Genomic DNA, 17,053 nt, shown 5'->3' with positions numbered 1-17,053 from the left:
TTGATCCAGCCATACAGTTGGTTCGCTCGGTCGCATGCAGTCAGGCACCGAGTGCCGTGTTACGCCCAGGCCATAGTTCGGGGCGTGACAGGTACTATATAAAATGGGAGCGGGTTGCACGCCTGCAACGGTACTATATGAAATGGGAGCGGGTTGCACGCCTGCAACGGTATTATATGAAATGGGATCGGGTTGCACGCCTGCAACGGTATTACATGTGTACTTGTTTCTTATTTCCTTATCTTTTACTGGTATTTGATTTATGGCGTTCTTTACATTTTTCTACTATTATTCTGTTGTTACCTGTTACTCCTCGCAGCATGTTTTCCCCGCCCAACTTTAGTTGCAATTATTTGCTTTTATTTCCGATGTATATGATTTAACTGCACAGGTTTATTTGGTAGTCTGGTCCTAGCCACGTCACTACTTCGCCGAGGTTAGGCTAGGCAATTACCAGCACATGGGGTCGGTTGTGCTGATACTACACTCTGCACTGTGTGCAGATACTGATACTGGATCGTTTGGACCGCAGTGAGGGTGCTGTCCTCAGTCCATTCAGGCGAGCCGAGGTAGTCCTGCAGACGTCCGCGGGCCTTGGCGTCTCCTCCTATCATTTCTCTATCTGTTTCTACTTATTCTGAGACAGATCTATGTATTTCCATTCAGACCTTATATGTAGCATTCTTAGATAGTCCGTGACTTGTGACACCAAATTCTGGGTAGTATTGTACTTCAGATTATGTAGCAGTGTTTGGTTGAATTATTAAGTTTTTTCGTCTTCCGCATTTCTGGTTATTTAATTTATTCCGCTGTTTAATCACTTATTATTTTAAATTTTTGAACATTTTTAATAAAAGGAAGATAATGATTTTATAATATTTGGCTTGCCTAGCTTCCACGAGTAGGCGCCATCACGACTCCCGAGGGTGAAAAATCTGGGTCGTGACAAAATAACTTCAACCAAAGATTAAAAATATAATTAAAGTTCATATGTAGACAATTTTTATTAAAACTCGTCCTTTTATAGTGAAATAAATTAATTTTTTGTAACAAAAGAAATAATGACATAAAAAATAAGATAAAAGAAAAGAAACATTGAAAAAAGTGTTAGAAAGATCAAAAAACGAGAAATAAAAGATGACAACAAATTTCTTCTTATGTTTCATCTTTGTTGAGTATAAAAAATTTGAAAGTTAATCTCATCGATTTCAAATATTTTTTTTCCAACTCAAATACATAGATTATAAGATAAGGATATCTTAGAATTTTTTTTTTTTAAGTTTACATTATGTGTCGTTTTTAAAAAATCACTATTACTATCAAACTGATATGATATTCGAATTTGAATTGGAATGCAATTTTAGTAGTATGCATTGAGGTTAAGCCAAGTATGGAGTTGAAAAATAAACTACTTGAAAATTTTAAGATAATATATGTAATGTTTTATAATAATAATAATAATAATTAACTAATTTAACATTTAATGATTCAAAGAACAAAATTTTTGTATATATAGGGTATTAAAAATTCAAATTCTGGGGCTAGAGATATCGATAAACTTAAAGTGGAGTCATACTGAAATAAATACGGCCAAAGAATCATTTAAATTTTTAGATAGCCGATTAAAGTGAATTTTAAATTAAGGATAATATCTTCACTTGCATCATTATAAAGATAATCATTATTATAATATATATATAAAGTTTTAGAAATTGGAATTTCAAAATAAAAATATTTTTTGAAAGATAAAATCATACCAAATAAGAGTTCAAGTCGTAGTATAAGAGTCACGTCGTAATCAAAGAATCGTTTATATCGTGTCAACCTTTGTGCTTTGCCATAAATATGAGTTATTATTTCACTTTGTGGTTATTTTTAGGTTCCTATGACACCTATGAAAATAGTGCAAAAATAAAATTATCACTACGAGAATTGAGAAAATATTAGTCTTTTTTCATGTAGTGTTTCTTAATTAATATCTGACGATTATCTATAATTATTTAGAAGGTTTAAATGTTAAGGCTATTTGAATATAATTCAGATAACTCAGATATTTAACATGGTTAATGTCAAATATCAAAATGGAGTAAAAAAAATTCACTAGCTAAAGAATTTTTTATATTTTTTGATAGCCTACTAAAATGAGTTTTGAATTAAGAATAATATTTTCAATTACATTGTTATAAAAATAGTTATTACAGAAAAATAATGTTTTAGAAACTGAAATTTTAAGAAAGAAATATTTTTTAAGAGATATCAACACACCAAATAAGAGTTCAAGTAGTAGTAAAAGAGTTAAGTCTTATCCAAAGAATCATTCATTGTCTCAACATTTGATTGTTTTGCCATAAATATGAGTTATTATTTTGCTTCCTGACTATTTTTAGGATCCAATGACACCGGCAAGAATGGTATCAAAAAAGAAAAACAAAAGAAATGGTTAATTTTTTTCATGTAGTTAATATCCAATGATTATCTATATTTACTGAGAAAGTGTAAATTTTAAAATATGTTTACATACAATCCAAATAACTTAAATATTTGACATGATTAGTGTCTGCACATCCGCACGGATACTAATACTAGTTATTATTAAAGATACAATTGTTATTATTAAAGATAGCTAGAATGCTATAGCTAGTTGCATCGCAACTTTCTAGTGACACGAAAGAAGAAAACATCTCTTCTTTATTTATTCAGTGGTCCTTGTTATATCTTAAATATGTGGATCATAATTTTCCACATGTCACAGTTCATACACTTTTCAAACTTGTCCCGTTTCATAATAGCCAAAGATTAAAACAAACATTCCAAAAGTAGATAAGGAAATATGACTAGTCTGGAAAAAAGGCATCTAACAAGCCGCATAATAGGGTGATTAATTTGTTTCTGAAGAAAGACCGTCTCAACAAATTCCAAAAGCTCGTTGTGATGACCCAAAAGGTCATCACTTGATTTACGAGTAAATTCTGTGTTCCGAGGCCTTAAAAGTCTCCTTTTTCCTCACCTCGATTTGCGTGCACGGTCCGGGCGTATATCCGGAACGCTTTTATGTGGAAATATGATGAAAATGTTAATTTTGCCTTCAAAATTGAATTTAAGTTGACTTCGGTCAATATTTCTGGTAAATGGACCCGGACCTGTGATTTGACGGTCCCGGAGGGTCCGTAGGAAAATATGGGACTTGGGCGTATGCCCGGAATCGAATTCCGAGGCCCCAACCCCGAGAAATAAATTTTTGAAAGAAATTATTTTACTGAAAAAAATAAGAGTTTTTGGAAATTTGATTATATTTGAAATTGATGGTATCGGGCCCGTATTTTGTGTTCTGGAGCCCGGTACAGGTTCAATTTGGCATTTAAGATGCGTCTGTGAAATTTGGTAAGAAACGGAAGTCGTTTGATGTAATTCGGACCCGTAGTTGTGAAATTTGATACTTTGAAAGTTTTGAGATTTTTCTTAGATTTCTATGCTAAATTCGTTGTTTAAGATGTTATTTTGGCGATTTAATCGCACGAGCAAGTCCGTATAATATTTTTAGACTTGCGTACATGTTTGGTTTAGAGCCCCGAGGGCTCGGGTGAGTTTCGGATAGGCGTCGGAGTGTTTTTGGACTTAGAAAATCTGGTGTTTTTGTTGTTTGCTGGTGTCCAAGTTTTTGTGCTATGCGATTGCATAAGTAGGTTCGCGATCGCATAGTGTAGTCTCAGGGGGCCCTATTTTGTGCTATGCGATCGCATAGAAACTACCGCGATCTCGTAGAGTTAATTCTGGGGGTCACCATTTTTTCTACGCGAACGCAAGGCTTATCACGCTATCGCACTGAGTTAACTAGTCCTGGGGGAAAGGAAACCTATTTTCCTCTATCGATCGCACTCCCTGCCCCGCGATCGCAATGCCCATCCCCCCCTTACCCTATGCGAACGCAGGCTTTTGAGTGCGAACGCATAGGTCTGTTGCCCAGCTAATATAAATACTCTTTTAAAAACGGGCAGACCTTCTTCTTCACCATATTTTCGAGGTTTACAGCTCTAAGAACGATTTTCTTCAACAATTATCATGCCCAAGTCATAGGTAATCAATTCTAAACTTTGTTCTTTCAATTCCTTACTGTTTTTCATCACTTTTAAATAAAAAATCAAGGGTTTTCATTGTAGAAATTAGAAATTTGGGTAGAGTTAGGGCTTTTTGAATAATTGGGATTCGGACCTCAATTTGAGGTCCGATATTAAAACAAATTATATATTCGGGCTCGTGGGTGAATGGGTGATCGGGTCTTGGTCCGAACCTCCTGTTCTGACCAAGCGGGCCGGGGTCGGTTTTTGGCTTTTTGGAGAAAATGATAGAAAACCTATAATTAAGCATTGGGTATGAATTCTTTATCATTTATTGATGTTCTTAAATCAATTTGGACTAGATACGAGTTATTTGGAGGCGAATTCTAAAAAAAAACGGTGTTTGAGGCTTGAGTTGGCCGTGGAAGTTTGAGGTAAGTGTTTGGTCTAACCTTAGCTTGAGGGATTGGGAGTTGTGTCTTATTTGCTATGTGTTAGCTGTAGAGTACGACGTATAGGCATGGTGACGAGTATCTATACGTCGGTGTCAAGCATGCCCGTGAGTCTTGTATTGTAATTGTTATGAATCCGTTGTGGTTTATTCGTGCTTCATATGAGGATTATCATTATTGTTCCCTTGTCGGGATGTTGTTGTTATATTATTGTTCCCCTACCGGGAAGTTGTTGTTATATAATTGTTCCCTTGCCGGGATGTTGTTATTATATTATTGTTCCCTTGCCGGGATTCTTTTATGATTGATGTTGATATATGAAATGGGATCGGGTTGCACGCCTGCAATGGTATTACATGTACACTTATTCCTTATTTCCATATCTTTTGCTGGTAATTGATTTATGGCGTTCCTTACATTTCTCTATTGGTATTCTGTTGTATCTATTACTCCCCGCAGCATGTTCCCCCCGCCCAACTTTAGCTGTAATTATCTGCTTTTATTTTCCGTTGTATATGATTTAACTGCACAGGTTTATTTGGTAGTCTGGTCCTAGCCTCGTCACTACTTCACCGAGGTCAGGGTAGGCACTTACCAGCACATGGGGTCGGTTGTGCTGATACTACACTCTGCACTGTGTGCAGATACTGATACCGGAGTGTTTGGACCGCAGTGAGGGTGCTGTCTTCAGTCCATTCAGGCGACCCGAGGTAGTCCTGCAGACGTCCGCAGGTCTTGGCGTCACCTCCTATCATGTCCCTTTCTGTTTTTACTTATTCAGAGACAGATTTCTGTATTTCTATTCAGACCTTATTTGTAGTTTTCTTAGATAGTCCGTGAATTGTGACACTAAATTCTGTGTAGAGTTGTATTTAGACTTCCGCAGTTTGTATTAAGTTAAATTATCAGATTCGTCTTCTGCTTGTTTAATGATATTATTATTTCCGCTGTTTTATATATATTGTTGCGAAATTATAAGGACTTAAAGACTTGAAAAGGATAATTAAATTGGAATGGTTGGCTTGCCTAGCTTTCACTAGTAGGTGCCATCACGACTCCCGAGGGTGGAAAATTTGGGTCGTGACAAGTTGGTATCAGAGCTCTAGGTTACATAGGCCTCACAATTCATGGACAAGCTTAGTAGAGTCTGAGGGATCGGTACAGAGACGTCTGTATTTATCCCCCAGAGGCTACAGAGTTAGGAAAAGTTTCACTTCTATTCTTCTCTATCGTGTGATTTTGTTCTCTCACTATTAAATTAAAACCTCTACTCTTGTCCTTTCGCGAATGGCGAAGTCACGTGCCGCTTCTTCAACCGAGCAGCAGCACAGACCGGTGATAGATCAGCTACGTCTTCGGAGGCTTTGTGGAGGTTGGATAGGTTTCACCAAGCTCTTCACTACCACTTTTAGCGGTGCATCTTCTGAGGATCCCCAAGATTATTTGGACAGCTGTCATGAGGTTCTCAGGAACATGGGGATAGTGGAGACCAATGGGGTCGACTTTGCTGCTTTCCGCTTATCTGGATCCGCCAAGACTTGGTGGAGAGATTTTTGCTTGGCTAGGCCAGCTGGGTCGCCAGCTCTGACTTGGGATCAGTTTTCTCAGCTATTCTTGGAGAAGTTTCTCCCTATCACTCAGAGAGAGATCTATCGGAGGCAGATTGAGCGTCTCCAGCAGGGTTCTATGACTGTTACTCGGTATGAGACCAGATTTATTGACTTGGCCCGTCATGCTCTTCTTATACTTCCCACTGAGAGAGAGAGAGTGAGGAGGTTCATTGAGGGACTCATTCAGCCTATTGGACTTCAGATGGATAAGGAGACGAGGAGTGAGATTTCCTTTCAGGATGCGGCCAATGTGGCCAGGAGGGTTGAGATGGTTCTATCACAGGGAGGTGGTCAGGGGTCTGACAAGAGGCCTCGTCATTCAGGCAGATTTAGTGGTGCCTCGTCTGGAGGCAGGGATTCTTTTGGTAGAGGCCATCCTCCTAGGCCTTTTCAGTCAGCACTTAAGGCTTCTCACAGTGCCCCAGGTGGCCGTGGTTCTCACATGCGGTATTCCGATTAGAAGTCCTATAGTGCATCACCAGCTCCTATCAGTGCACCTCCGCTTCAGAGTTTTCAGGGTCGTCAGCCCCAGCAGCCGAGGGCTTGTTTTACTTGTGGCGACACGAGTAACATTTCTAGATATTGCCCTCGAGCACCGAGCAGTTCTCAGCACCAGGGTTCCCGTGCCATGGTTTAGGCACCGAGTGTTCCACAGCCCGCTCAGCCAACTAGAGGTGGGGGTAGATGTGCTAGAGGTGGAGGTAGAGGTACTAGAGGTGGAGGTCCGGCCGCTAGAGGTGGAGGCCAGCCAGCAGCAGGCCATCCTAGAGATGTAGAGTGGTGCGGCCCAGCCCCGATGTTATGCTCTTCCAGCCAGGCCTGAGGCTGAGGCTTCCGATGCAGTTATCACAGGTACGGTTCTGGTTTGTAGTAGGGATGCTTCGGTGCTATTTGATCCAGAGTCTACATACTCTTATGTGTCATCTTATTTTGCGATGTATCTGGTCATGCCTAGTAATCCTTTGAGTACTCTTGTTTATGTGTCTACACCGGTGGGTGATTCTATTATGGTAGATCGTGTTCATCGTTCTTGCGAAGTTGTGATTGGGGGTCTTGATACCCGAGTAGATTTGTTACTGTTGGACATGGTTGAATTTGATGTCATATAAGGGATGGACTGGTTATCACCTTACCACGCTATCTTGGATTGTCATGCCAAGACTGTGACCTTAGCCTTACTGGGTTTACCTCATCTTGAGTGGAGAGGGAATCCTGGTCATTCTACCCGTAGTGTTATCTCATATATGAAGGCTCGGCGTATGGTCGAGAAGGGGTGTTTAGCCTATTTGGCATATGTTCGTGATTCTATTGCTGAGGTTCCTTCTATTGATTCTGTGCCTGTAGTTCTTGAGTTTCCTGAGGTATTTCCTTCAAACCTGCCGGGTATGCCACCCGACAGGGATATTGACTTCTGTATTGATTTGGCTCTGCGCACTCATCCCATTTCTATCCTGCCGTATCGTATGGCCCCGCCTGAGTTGAAAGAGTTGAAGGAGCAGTTGCAAGACTTGCTTGAGAAAGGCTTCACTAGACCTAGTGTCTCGCCTTGGGGTGCGTCGGTGTTGTTTGTTAAGAAGAAGGACGGATCGATGCGAATGTGTATAGATTACCGGCAGTTGAACAAGTTTAAATCAAGAATAAATATCCATTGCCGAGGATTGATGATTTGTTTGATCAGCTTCAGGGTGCCAAGGTATTTTCGAAGATTGACTTGAGATCTGGCTACCATCAGTTGAGGATTAGGGCATCTGATGTCCCTAAGACAGCTTTCCGCACTCGGTACGGGCATTATGAGTTCTTGGTGATGTCATTTGGTTTGACCAATGCCCCAACAGCTTTTATGGATTTGATGAGCCGAGTGTTCAGGCCTTACTTGGATTCATTCGTGATAGTCTTCATTGATGATATTTTGATTTATTCCCGCAACCGGGAGGAGCATGAGCAGCATCTGAGAGTTGTTCTTCAGACTTTGAGAGATAGTCAGTTGTATGCTAAGTTTTCGAAGTGCGAGTTTTGGTTGGGGTCAGTTGCTTTCTTGGGTCATGTTGTTTCAACAGAGGGTATTCAGGTAGATCCAAAGAAGATAGAGGCTATCAAGGACTGGCCTAGACCCGCATCAGCTACAGAGATCCGGAGTTTCTTGGGTTTGGCAGGCTATTATCGTCAGTTTGTGGAGGGGTTTTCATCTATTGCAACCCCGATGACCAGGTTGACCCAGAAGGGTGCCCAGTTCAAGTGGTCGGACGAGTGTGAGGCGAGCTTTCAGAAGCTCAGGACAGCTTTGACTACGGTGCCAGTGTTGGTTTTGCCCACAGGTTCGGGGCCATATACAGTTTATTGTGATGCATCTCGTATTGGACTTGGTGCGGTGTTGATGCAAGATGGCAAGGTCATTGCTTATGCTTCACGTCAGCTGAAGATTCATGAGAAGAACTATCCGGTCCATGATTTGGAGTTAGCAGCCATTGTTCACGCGCTGAAGATTTGGAGGCACTATTTATATGGCGTGTCATGTGAGATGTTCACGGATCACAAGAGCTTGCAATGCTTGTTCAAGCAGAAGGAGTTAAATTTGAGGCAGAGGAGGTGGTTAGAGCTATTAAAAGACTATGATATCACCATCTTATATCATTCGGGGAAGGCCAATATGGTGGCCGATGCTTTGAGTAGTCAGCCAGTATGGGCAGCCTTGCGTTTATTCCAGTCGGTGAGAGACCGCTTGCTTTGGATGTTCATGCTTTGGCCAATCAGCTCATGAGGTTGGATGTTTCGGAGCCCAGCCGTGTATTAGCTTGCACAGTCGTTCGTTCTTCTTTATTGGAGCGTATCCGAGATCGACAGTACGATGATCCTCATTTGTGTGTCCTTAGAGACACGGTGCAGCACGGTGGTGTCAAGCAGGTTACATTAGGAGATGATGGAGTTTTGAGGATGCAGGGTCGTATTTGTGTGCCTAATGTGGATGGACTTCGGGAGTTGATTCTAGAGGAGGCCCATAGTTCCCGGTACTCTATTCATCCGGGCGCCGCTAAGATGTATCAGGATTTGCGGCAGCATTATTGGTGGAGGAGGATGAAGAAGGATATTGTTGCGTATGTGGCTCGGTGTTTGAATTGTCAGCAGGTAAAGTACGAGCATCAGAGACCCGGTGGTTTGTTTTAGAGGATTGAGCTGCCCGAGTGGATGTGGGAGCGTATTACTAAGGACTTTGTTGTTGCACTCGCACGGACTCAGAGGAAGTTCGATGCAGTGTGGGTTATTGTTGATAGGATGACCAAGTCAGCACATTTCATTCATGTGGCAGTCTCCTATTCTTCTGAGAGGTTAGCTGAGATCTATATTCGGGAGATTGTTCGTCTTCATGGTGTGCCCGTGTCTATCATTTCTGATCGAGGTACGCAGTTTACCTCGCATTTCTGGAGGGCCGTTCAACGTGAGTTGGGCACACGGGTTGAGTTGAGTACAACATTTCATCCTCAGACGGACGGGCAGTCCAAGCGTACTATTCAGATTTTGGAGGATATGCTCCGAGCTTGTGTCATTGACTTTGGAGGCTCGTGGGATCAGTTTTGCCTTTAGCGGAGTTTGCCTACCATAACAGTTACCAGTCGAGCATTCAAATGGCTCCTTATGAGGCTATACATGGTAGGCGGTGTCGGTCGCCGGTTGGATGGTTTGAGCCGGGAGAGGATCTGTTGTTGGGTACGGATCTAGTGCAGGATGCCTTGGACAAGGTCAGGATCATTCAGGATAGGCTTCGTACTGGTCAGTCTAGGCAAAAGAGTTATGCCGACCGTAAGGTTGGTGATGTGGCATTCATGGTTGGCGAGCGAGTGTTGCTTTAGGTGTCGCCTAAGAAAGGTGTGATGAGATTTAGAAAGAAGGGAAAGCTTAGCTCGAGGTTCATTGGCCCGTTTGAGATTCTTGATCGAGTGGGAGAGGTTTACAGACTTGCGTTACCGCCGAGTTTATCAGCCGTGCATCCAGTATTTCATGTGTCCATGCTTCGAAAGTATCACGGTGATCCATCCCACATGTTAGACGTCAGCACTGTCCAGTTGGACAAGGACTTATCATATGAGGAGGAGCCGGTAGCTATTCTAGACCGGCGGGTTCATCAGTTGAGATCGAAGAGTTTCCCTTCTGTTCGTGTTCAGTGGAGAGGTCAGCCTACTGAGGCATCAACCTGGGAGTCCGAGTCCGATATGCGGAGCCGTTATCCCCATCTTTTCTCCGACTCAGGTACTTCCTTCTTATGTCCGTTCGAGGACGAACGGTTGTTTTAGAGGTGGAGGATGTGATGACCCAAAAGGTCATCAATTGATTTACGAGTAAATTCTGTGTTTCGAGGCCTTAGAAGCCTCCTTTTTCCTCACCTTGATTTGCGTGCGCGGTCCGGGCGTATATCCGGAACGCTTTTATGTGGAAATGTGATGAAAATGTTAATTTGGCCTTCAAAATTGAATTTAGATGACTTCAGTCAACATTTTGGGTAAACGGACCCAGACCTGTGATTTGACGGTTCCGGAGGGTCCGTAGGAAAATATGGGACTTGGGTATATGCCCGGAATCAAATTTCGAGGACCCAAGCCCGAGAAATAAGTTTTTGAAAGAAATTATTTTACTAAAAAAAAGAGTTTTTGGAAATTTTATTATATTTGAAGTTGATGGTATCGGACCCGTATTTTGTGTTCCGAAGCCCGGTACAGGTTCAATGTGGCATTTAAGATGCGTCTGTGAAATTTGGTAAGAAACGGAAGTCGTTTGATGTGATTCAGACCCGTAGTTGTGAAATTTGATACTTTGAAAGTTTTGAGATTTTTCTTAGATTTCTATGCTAAATTCGTTGTTTAAGATGTTATTTTGGCGATTTGATCGCACGAGCAAGTCCGTATAATATTTTTAGACTTGTATGCATGTTTGGTTTAGAGCCCCGAGGGCTCGGGTGAGTTTCGGATAGGCGTCTGAGTGTTTTTGGACTTAGAAAATCTGGTATTTTTGCTATTTGCTGGTGTCCAGGTTTTTGTGCTATGCGATCGCATAGGTAGGTTCGCGATCGCAAAGTGTAGTCTCCGGGGCCCCTATTTTGTGCTATGCGATCGCATAGAAACTACCGCGATCGCATAGAGTTAATTCTGGGGGTCACCATTTGTTCTACGCGAACGCAAGGCTTCTCACGCTATCGCACTGAGTTAACTAGTCCTGGGGGAAGGGAAACCTATTTTCCTCTATGCGATCGCACTCCCTGCCCAGCGATCGCAATGCCCATCCCCCCTTACCCTATGCGAACGCAGGCTTTTGAGTGCGAACGCATAGGTCTGTTGCCCAGCTAATATAAATATTCTTTTAAAAATGGGCAGACCTTCTTCTTCACCATATTTTCGAGGTTTACAGCCCTAAGAACGATTTTCTTCAATGATTATCATCCTCAAGTCATAGGTAATCAATTCTAAACTTTGTTCTTTCAATTCCTTACTGTTTTTCATCACTTTTAAATCAAAAATCAAGGGTTTTCATGGTAGAAATTAGGAATTTGGGTAGAGTTAGGGCTTTTTGAATAATTGGGATTCGGACCTCGATTTGAGGTCCGATTTCAAAAAAAATTATATATTCGGGCTCGTGGGTGAATGGGTGATCGGATTTTGGTCCGAACCTCGTGTTTTGACCAAGCGGGCCCGGGGTCGGTTTTTGGCTTATTGGGGAAAATGATAGAAAACCTATAATTCAGCATTGGGTATGAATTCTTTAGCATTTATTGATGTTGTTAAATCAATTTGGACTAGATACAAGTTATTTGGAGGCGAATTCTGAAGGAAAATCAGTGTTTGAGGCTTGAGTTGGCCGTGGAAGTTTGAGGTAAGTGTTTGGTATAACCTTAGCTTGAGGGGTTGCGAGTTGTGTCTTATTTGCTATGTGTTAGCTGTAGAGTACGACGTCTATGCATGGTGACGAGTATCTATACGTCGGTGTCAAGCATGCCCGTGAGTCTTGTATTGTAATTGTTATTACTCCATTGTGGTTTATTCGTGCTTCATATGAGAATTATCATTATTGTTCCCTTGCCGGGATGTTGTTGTTATATTATTGTTCCCTTGCCGGGATTCTTTTATGATTGGTGTTGATATATGAAATGGGAGCGGATTGCACGCCTGCAACGGTACTATGTGATTTGGGATCGGGTTGCACGCCTGCAACGGTATTACATGTACACTTGTTCCTTATGTCCTTATCTTTTGCTGGTAATTGATTTAAGGTGTTCTTTACATTTCTTTATTGGCATTCTGTTGTTATCTGTTACTCCCCGCAGCATGTTTCCCCCGCCCAACTTTAGCTGTAATTATCTGCTTTTATTTTCCGCTGTATATTATTTAACTGCACAGGTTTATTTGGTAGTGTGGTCCTAGCCTCGTCACTACTTCGCCGAGGTTAGGCTAGGCACTACCAGCACATGGGATCGGTTGTGCTGGTACTACCCTCTACACTGTGTGCAGATACTAATACCGGAGCGTTTGGACCGCAGTGAGGGTGCTGTTTTCAGTCCATTCAGGCGACCCGAGGTAGTCCTGCAGACGTCCGCAGGCCTTGGCGTCTCCTCCTATCATTTCCCTTTCTGTTTTTACTTATTTAGAGACAGATTTGTGTATTTCTACTAAAGACAGATTTGTGTATTTCTACTCAAGACAGATTTGTGTATTTCTACTCAGACCTTATTTGTATTATTCTTAGATAATCCGTAAATTGTGACACTAAATTCTCGGTAGAGTTATATTTAGACTTCCGCAGTTTGTATTAAGTTAAATTATCAGATTCGTCTTCCGCTTGTTTAATGATATTATTATTTCCACTATTTTATGTATATTGTTTCGAATTTATAAGGACTTAAAGACTTGAAAAGGATAATTAAATTGGAGTGGTTGGCTTGCCTAACTTTCACTATTAGGTACCATCACGAAGGTTAAAAATCCGTAACTTTCACTATTAGGCACCATCACGAAGGTTAAAAATCCGGATCGTAACACTCATACGACCAAATAAGAAAATGACTTAAAGCAATACCTTAAACAACAAACCAACAAACACAAAATGCATATGCAAATTGGGTCCGTCTCTAATTATTGAGATTCAAAAACATCTTGGCCTAAGACAGGCGATATGACTGATATACTATCCACAGTACGATATGGTGTCTTTTATGTCGTGTGGGTCATATTTTTTGCAGATTTGCTTATCAACTTTCTTAAAATAAGAGGAGGAAATTATCATAAGAAGAAGTGCCCAAAAGTGATTGGAGGGTCGAAATTATTTTATTTGGCGAGTGTTGGTACGGGTAGGTGAAAATACATGGCCCTAGGGATATACTTTAGAAGCTAGGATTGAACATGATATAGAAAATGATATAGAAAAAATAAAGAGGTATTATCACTTTTAGCAGTGCCACAATCTATTTACTTTCGGTAACTGAAAATTTAATATTTATAAAACTCATATAATTTTTATATAAACTCTCAAAATGAACATTAAATTCCATAAATTCCATCAAACTGCCCGTGGACGGTGAGAAGAGGAAATTCACCAAGTGCAAGTACCCTTTCCCATAGGGAAGCAAAACTCAAAAACAGAGTTCCGTGTGTACAATATGCATAAGGAAATAAGTTCAACATATTAGACAAAACCTTCACTACATTATTTTAAATAACTTCCATTTCCTGCCTCAATGTTTCTTGTCACCACTTCCCCCTGCACGCCTTCTCAGTTCCACCACATCTTCATCCATGGTTTTCTCACTCGTATCTTCCTTCGGCTTACCTTTATGATCTTCAATATAATCATCAACAGACTTCTTGTTATCCTCTGCTGAACCCACCACAGTTTCTTTAATCTTCTGAGTCGTTTCCTTTGCCGCTCCCACAGCATCTGACATTGCCTGCTTAGCTTTGCCAGCTATTGACTGTGCTGTCTCCGCCACTTTGCTTGCCCCTTCTTTCGTCTTCTCCGCCATAGCTCCTGCTCTGTCCTTCGTCGTCTCCTTTGCATCATTCGCGTATTTTTTCGTCTTGTCAGCCATGGACTCTGCAGTGTCTTTGGTCCTTTCCTTCATGTCACGTGCTCTCTCTTTAGTGTCGTCTGCCATTTCTGCTGCTTTGTCTTTCCCTTGTTTTGCCTTATCTGCTGCCTTTCCGGCCATATCACTTGCCCTGTCTTTCATGCTCTCTGCACCTTCTTTTGCTTTGTCCATCATGTCTTTGGCTGCCCTTTTAGTTTCGTCCATGGACGCTTTCATATCGTCCTTGGTGTTGTCAGCCATCTCCCTCATAGGCGATGCCTGCATAATTCAAAAGCATTCAGTTCTAACTTAATTATCTAAAGCTGTGAACACAAAACGAGGGAAGTATTATAAATTCTATACACTATAGACAGCTGAAAGTTTTTCTTTACACTTTCGGATTGCCTAATAATACGTACTCCCTCCGTCCCAATGCATGTGTACTTTTTTAGATATTTTGAATTTTTAGATATTTTGAATTGTTAATTATTGTGACTTAACACTCTCTATAATTAGTTCTCAAATATATAAATTTTATTTCAAAAAATCCAAAGATTCTGTATCCGAATATATTGAAATTAAAAAATTTGACTCTCAAACATCACATCACATAAAGGAGTAACTAAAAGGAACAACACAAAATAAGTAAAATTAATACGTAGCCTATAAAAAAATTAAGATAGAGAACCTGCTGCAACATATTAAAATATACTAGTAATTGATTATATAACGAATATAATTCATTGTGCGATATGAAGTGAATCTATCTAGTTTTATTTTACGTTTTAAATTAATTAGGAAATGCGCATTTGTTTATTTGAATTTTTTCCTTTACACTCTCCAGTACTGTACATAAATGACATCCAAAAAGAAAAAGCAAGACAAATATAGTACCTCGGAGTAATTCGGGGAAGAGGAAAAGCAGACACGGGAGACTTTGTGGCGAATGAAAAGAGAACGGTTTTGAGGAAGAGTCTTTGAGAGGTTGTAGAAGGAGACATTGCGGCGAAGGAAGAGAGGAGGAGTTCGAGGAAGAGCCTTAGAGAGGTTAAAAATGGCGTTTTTAGTGATTGACACGGCTGCCATTGTTGAAGAAAAATAAGTAGCTTTTGTGTAAATTGTTGCAGTTTCTGTACTGTTACAGTTTGCAGAAGTTGAAGAGGGTTTACTACTTTTGAGTCGGCAATGGGTTTGATGTTATAGTGGGAAGTTGCAAGAGATGAGGAATTTGGTGTCGTTGTAAGAGTATGACACGTTTGGTTGTAAACGCCACGTATAGGATGCTGTGGTCAGTACTTCTTGTAACTTTAACATTGTAACCGACATCGAAAAAGAAAAAAAAAGTAACACGCCGACGAAGATTAGAACAAGCTGATGGGTAGAGGCGGACATCGGTTGGTTTGGTTGTTTATTATAAAAATACGATTTGGTTTATCGATTTTTTAGTTTTGTAATATTAATAATCAAATCAAATCAAAATATTTACGGTTCGTGCGATTTTTTTAAAGTTTCATTCAATTATTTTCGATTTATATTAATTTTTATTAAAATAATTTAAAAGCTTCAACTTGAAATTACTTTTCAATATGAACGGATAGTCTTTTAAATTTTTGTTTTTTATTATTAAATATTTTATTTAATTATTTTATAAATATTTAAATTAAAAAATAATAATCAATAACTAACTATTAACTACTTATGCCATATGTCTTTTTTCTAGGCGGCCGCTGGCTTAAGGAAAATGATTTTTCTCCCTTTTCTTATTTTAAATTTTATCCTATTTTTGTCAATAATATCGCTGAATTTTAATTAATAAAATCTCTATTAGATTAATGAGACTTATATAAGCATCGAATAATAGGTTTGTTCGGTATTTTTCTTTATATAATTATCCAATATTTAATATTATTACATTGTTAATAGAAACTTTTATTAGCATATTACTTTGTTTAATATTTTTATCTATTATTTTTTATATTATAATATAATAGAAGATGTATATTTTACTAATCTTGAATTTTTTTTAAAATTCTTTTATCCTATTGTTCTCAACAATATTATCTGAATTTTAATGAATAAATATCTACTAAATTAATGAAACATATATAGGCATTGAATAATAAGCTTGTTCGGTCTTTTTCTTTATTATATTATCCAATATTTAGTATTATTGCATTTTGGCATAAATTTTTCTTAACATATTACTTTATTTAAATTTTTGTATGCTGCTTTCCTTTTATAATATAATAGAAGATATATATGTTTATTTATATTTTCTTCTATTATTCAATACTCCTTCTGTTCCAGTTAATGTGAATCTATTTTTTTTTTGGTCCGTTCCAAAAAGAATCACTCCTTTCTAAATTTGGAAACAATTTAGATTAAACTTACAATTCTATCCTTAATGAGAAACTTTTATAACCACAAAAATACTCTGGGCCCCTTTTGACTTGTTTAGGACCACAAATTGCAAAAGTCTTCATTTTTTCTTAGACTCGGTATCCAATCAAACAGGTTCACATAAATTGGAAAGGAGGGAGTAACATTTTCTTAATAAATAAACTTTAATTTTTAAAAGAAAAACAATTATTAAAAAAATAAAGAATTGGATTTTTTTTTTTGTAATTTCATATTTTTATTTAAAATAATTTAAAAACTCCAACTTGCTACTCTCCAATTTAAATGGACATTTTTTTTTTAAAAAAACATCGTTTTTTATTTTATAGAAATTTAAATTACAAATCAACAACTAATTATTAACTAAATAATTTTATTAACTACTTATGGCATATGACCTTTTTCTTAGGTGCCACTTGGCTTAAGGAGAGGGCTCTTTCCTCTCCTTTTAGTAATATATAGATAGATAAATATTTTATAGATATTTAAATTCAA

At 39.1% G+C, this 17,053-nt stretch overlaps 1 protein-coding gene across 1 annotated transcript; it reads right to left on the bottom strand.

The window, feature by feature from the left end:
• Nucleotides 13,623-15,341, bottom strand: LOC109233153 (late embryogenesis abundant protein, group 3-like). Its single transcript, XM_019398931.1, has 2 exons — nt 15,056-15,341; nt 13,623-14,440 (listed from the first exon to the last, which is right to left on the bottom strand). The coding sequence occupies exons 1-2, from the start codon at nt 15,245-15,247 to the stop codon at nt 13,829-13,831; spliced, it is 804 nt and encodes a 267-aa protein (XP_019254476.1). The 5' UTR covers nt 15,248-15,341; the 3' UTR covers nt 13,623-13,828.

This window comes from Nicotiana attenuata, chromosome 10 (genome assembly GCF_001879085.1).
Source record: "Nicotiana attenuata strain UT chromosome 10, NIATTr2, whole genome shotgun sequence".
NCBI lineage: Eukaryota > Viridiplantae > Streptophyta > Magnoliopsida > Solanales > Solanaceae > Nicotiana > Nicotiana attenuata.
The sequence above is the reverse complement of the archived record's forward strand: the minus strand, read 5'-3'. Positions and strand labels throughout refer to the sequence as shown.

Bases quoted from the DNA above. Each gene is read 5' to 3' on its own strand.
- LOC109233153 (XM_019398931.1), bottom strand. From the start codon at position 15,247: ATGGCAGCCGTGTCAATCACTAAAAACGCCATTTTTAACCTCTCTAAG. The intron at 14,441-15,055 runs GTACTATATTTG...TGAATTATGCAG, and splicing joins CTTCCCCGAATTACTCCGAG to GCATCGCCTATGAGGGAGAT.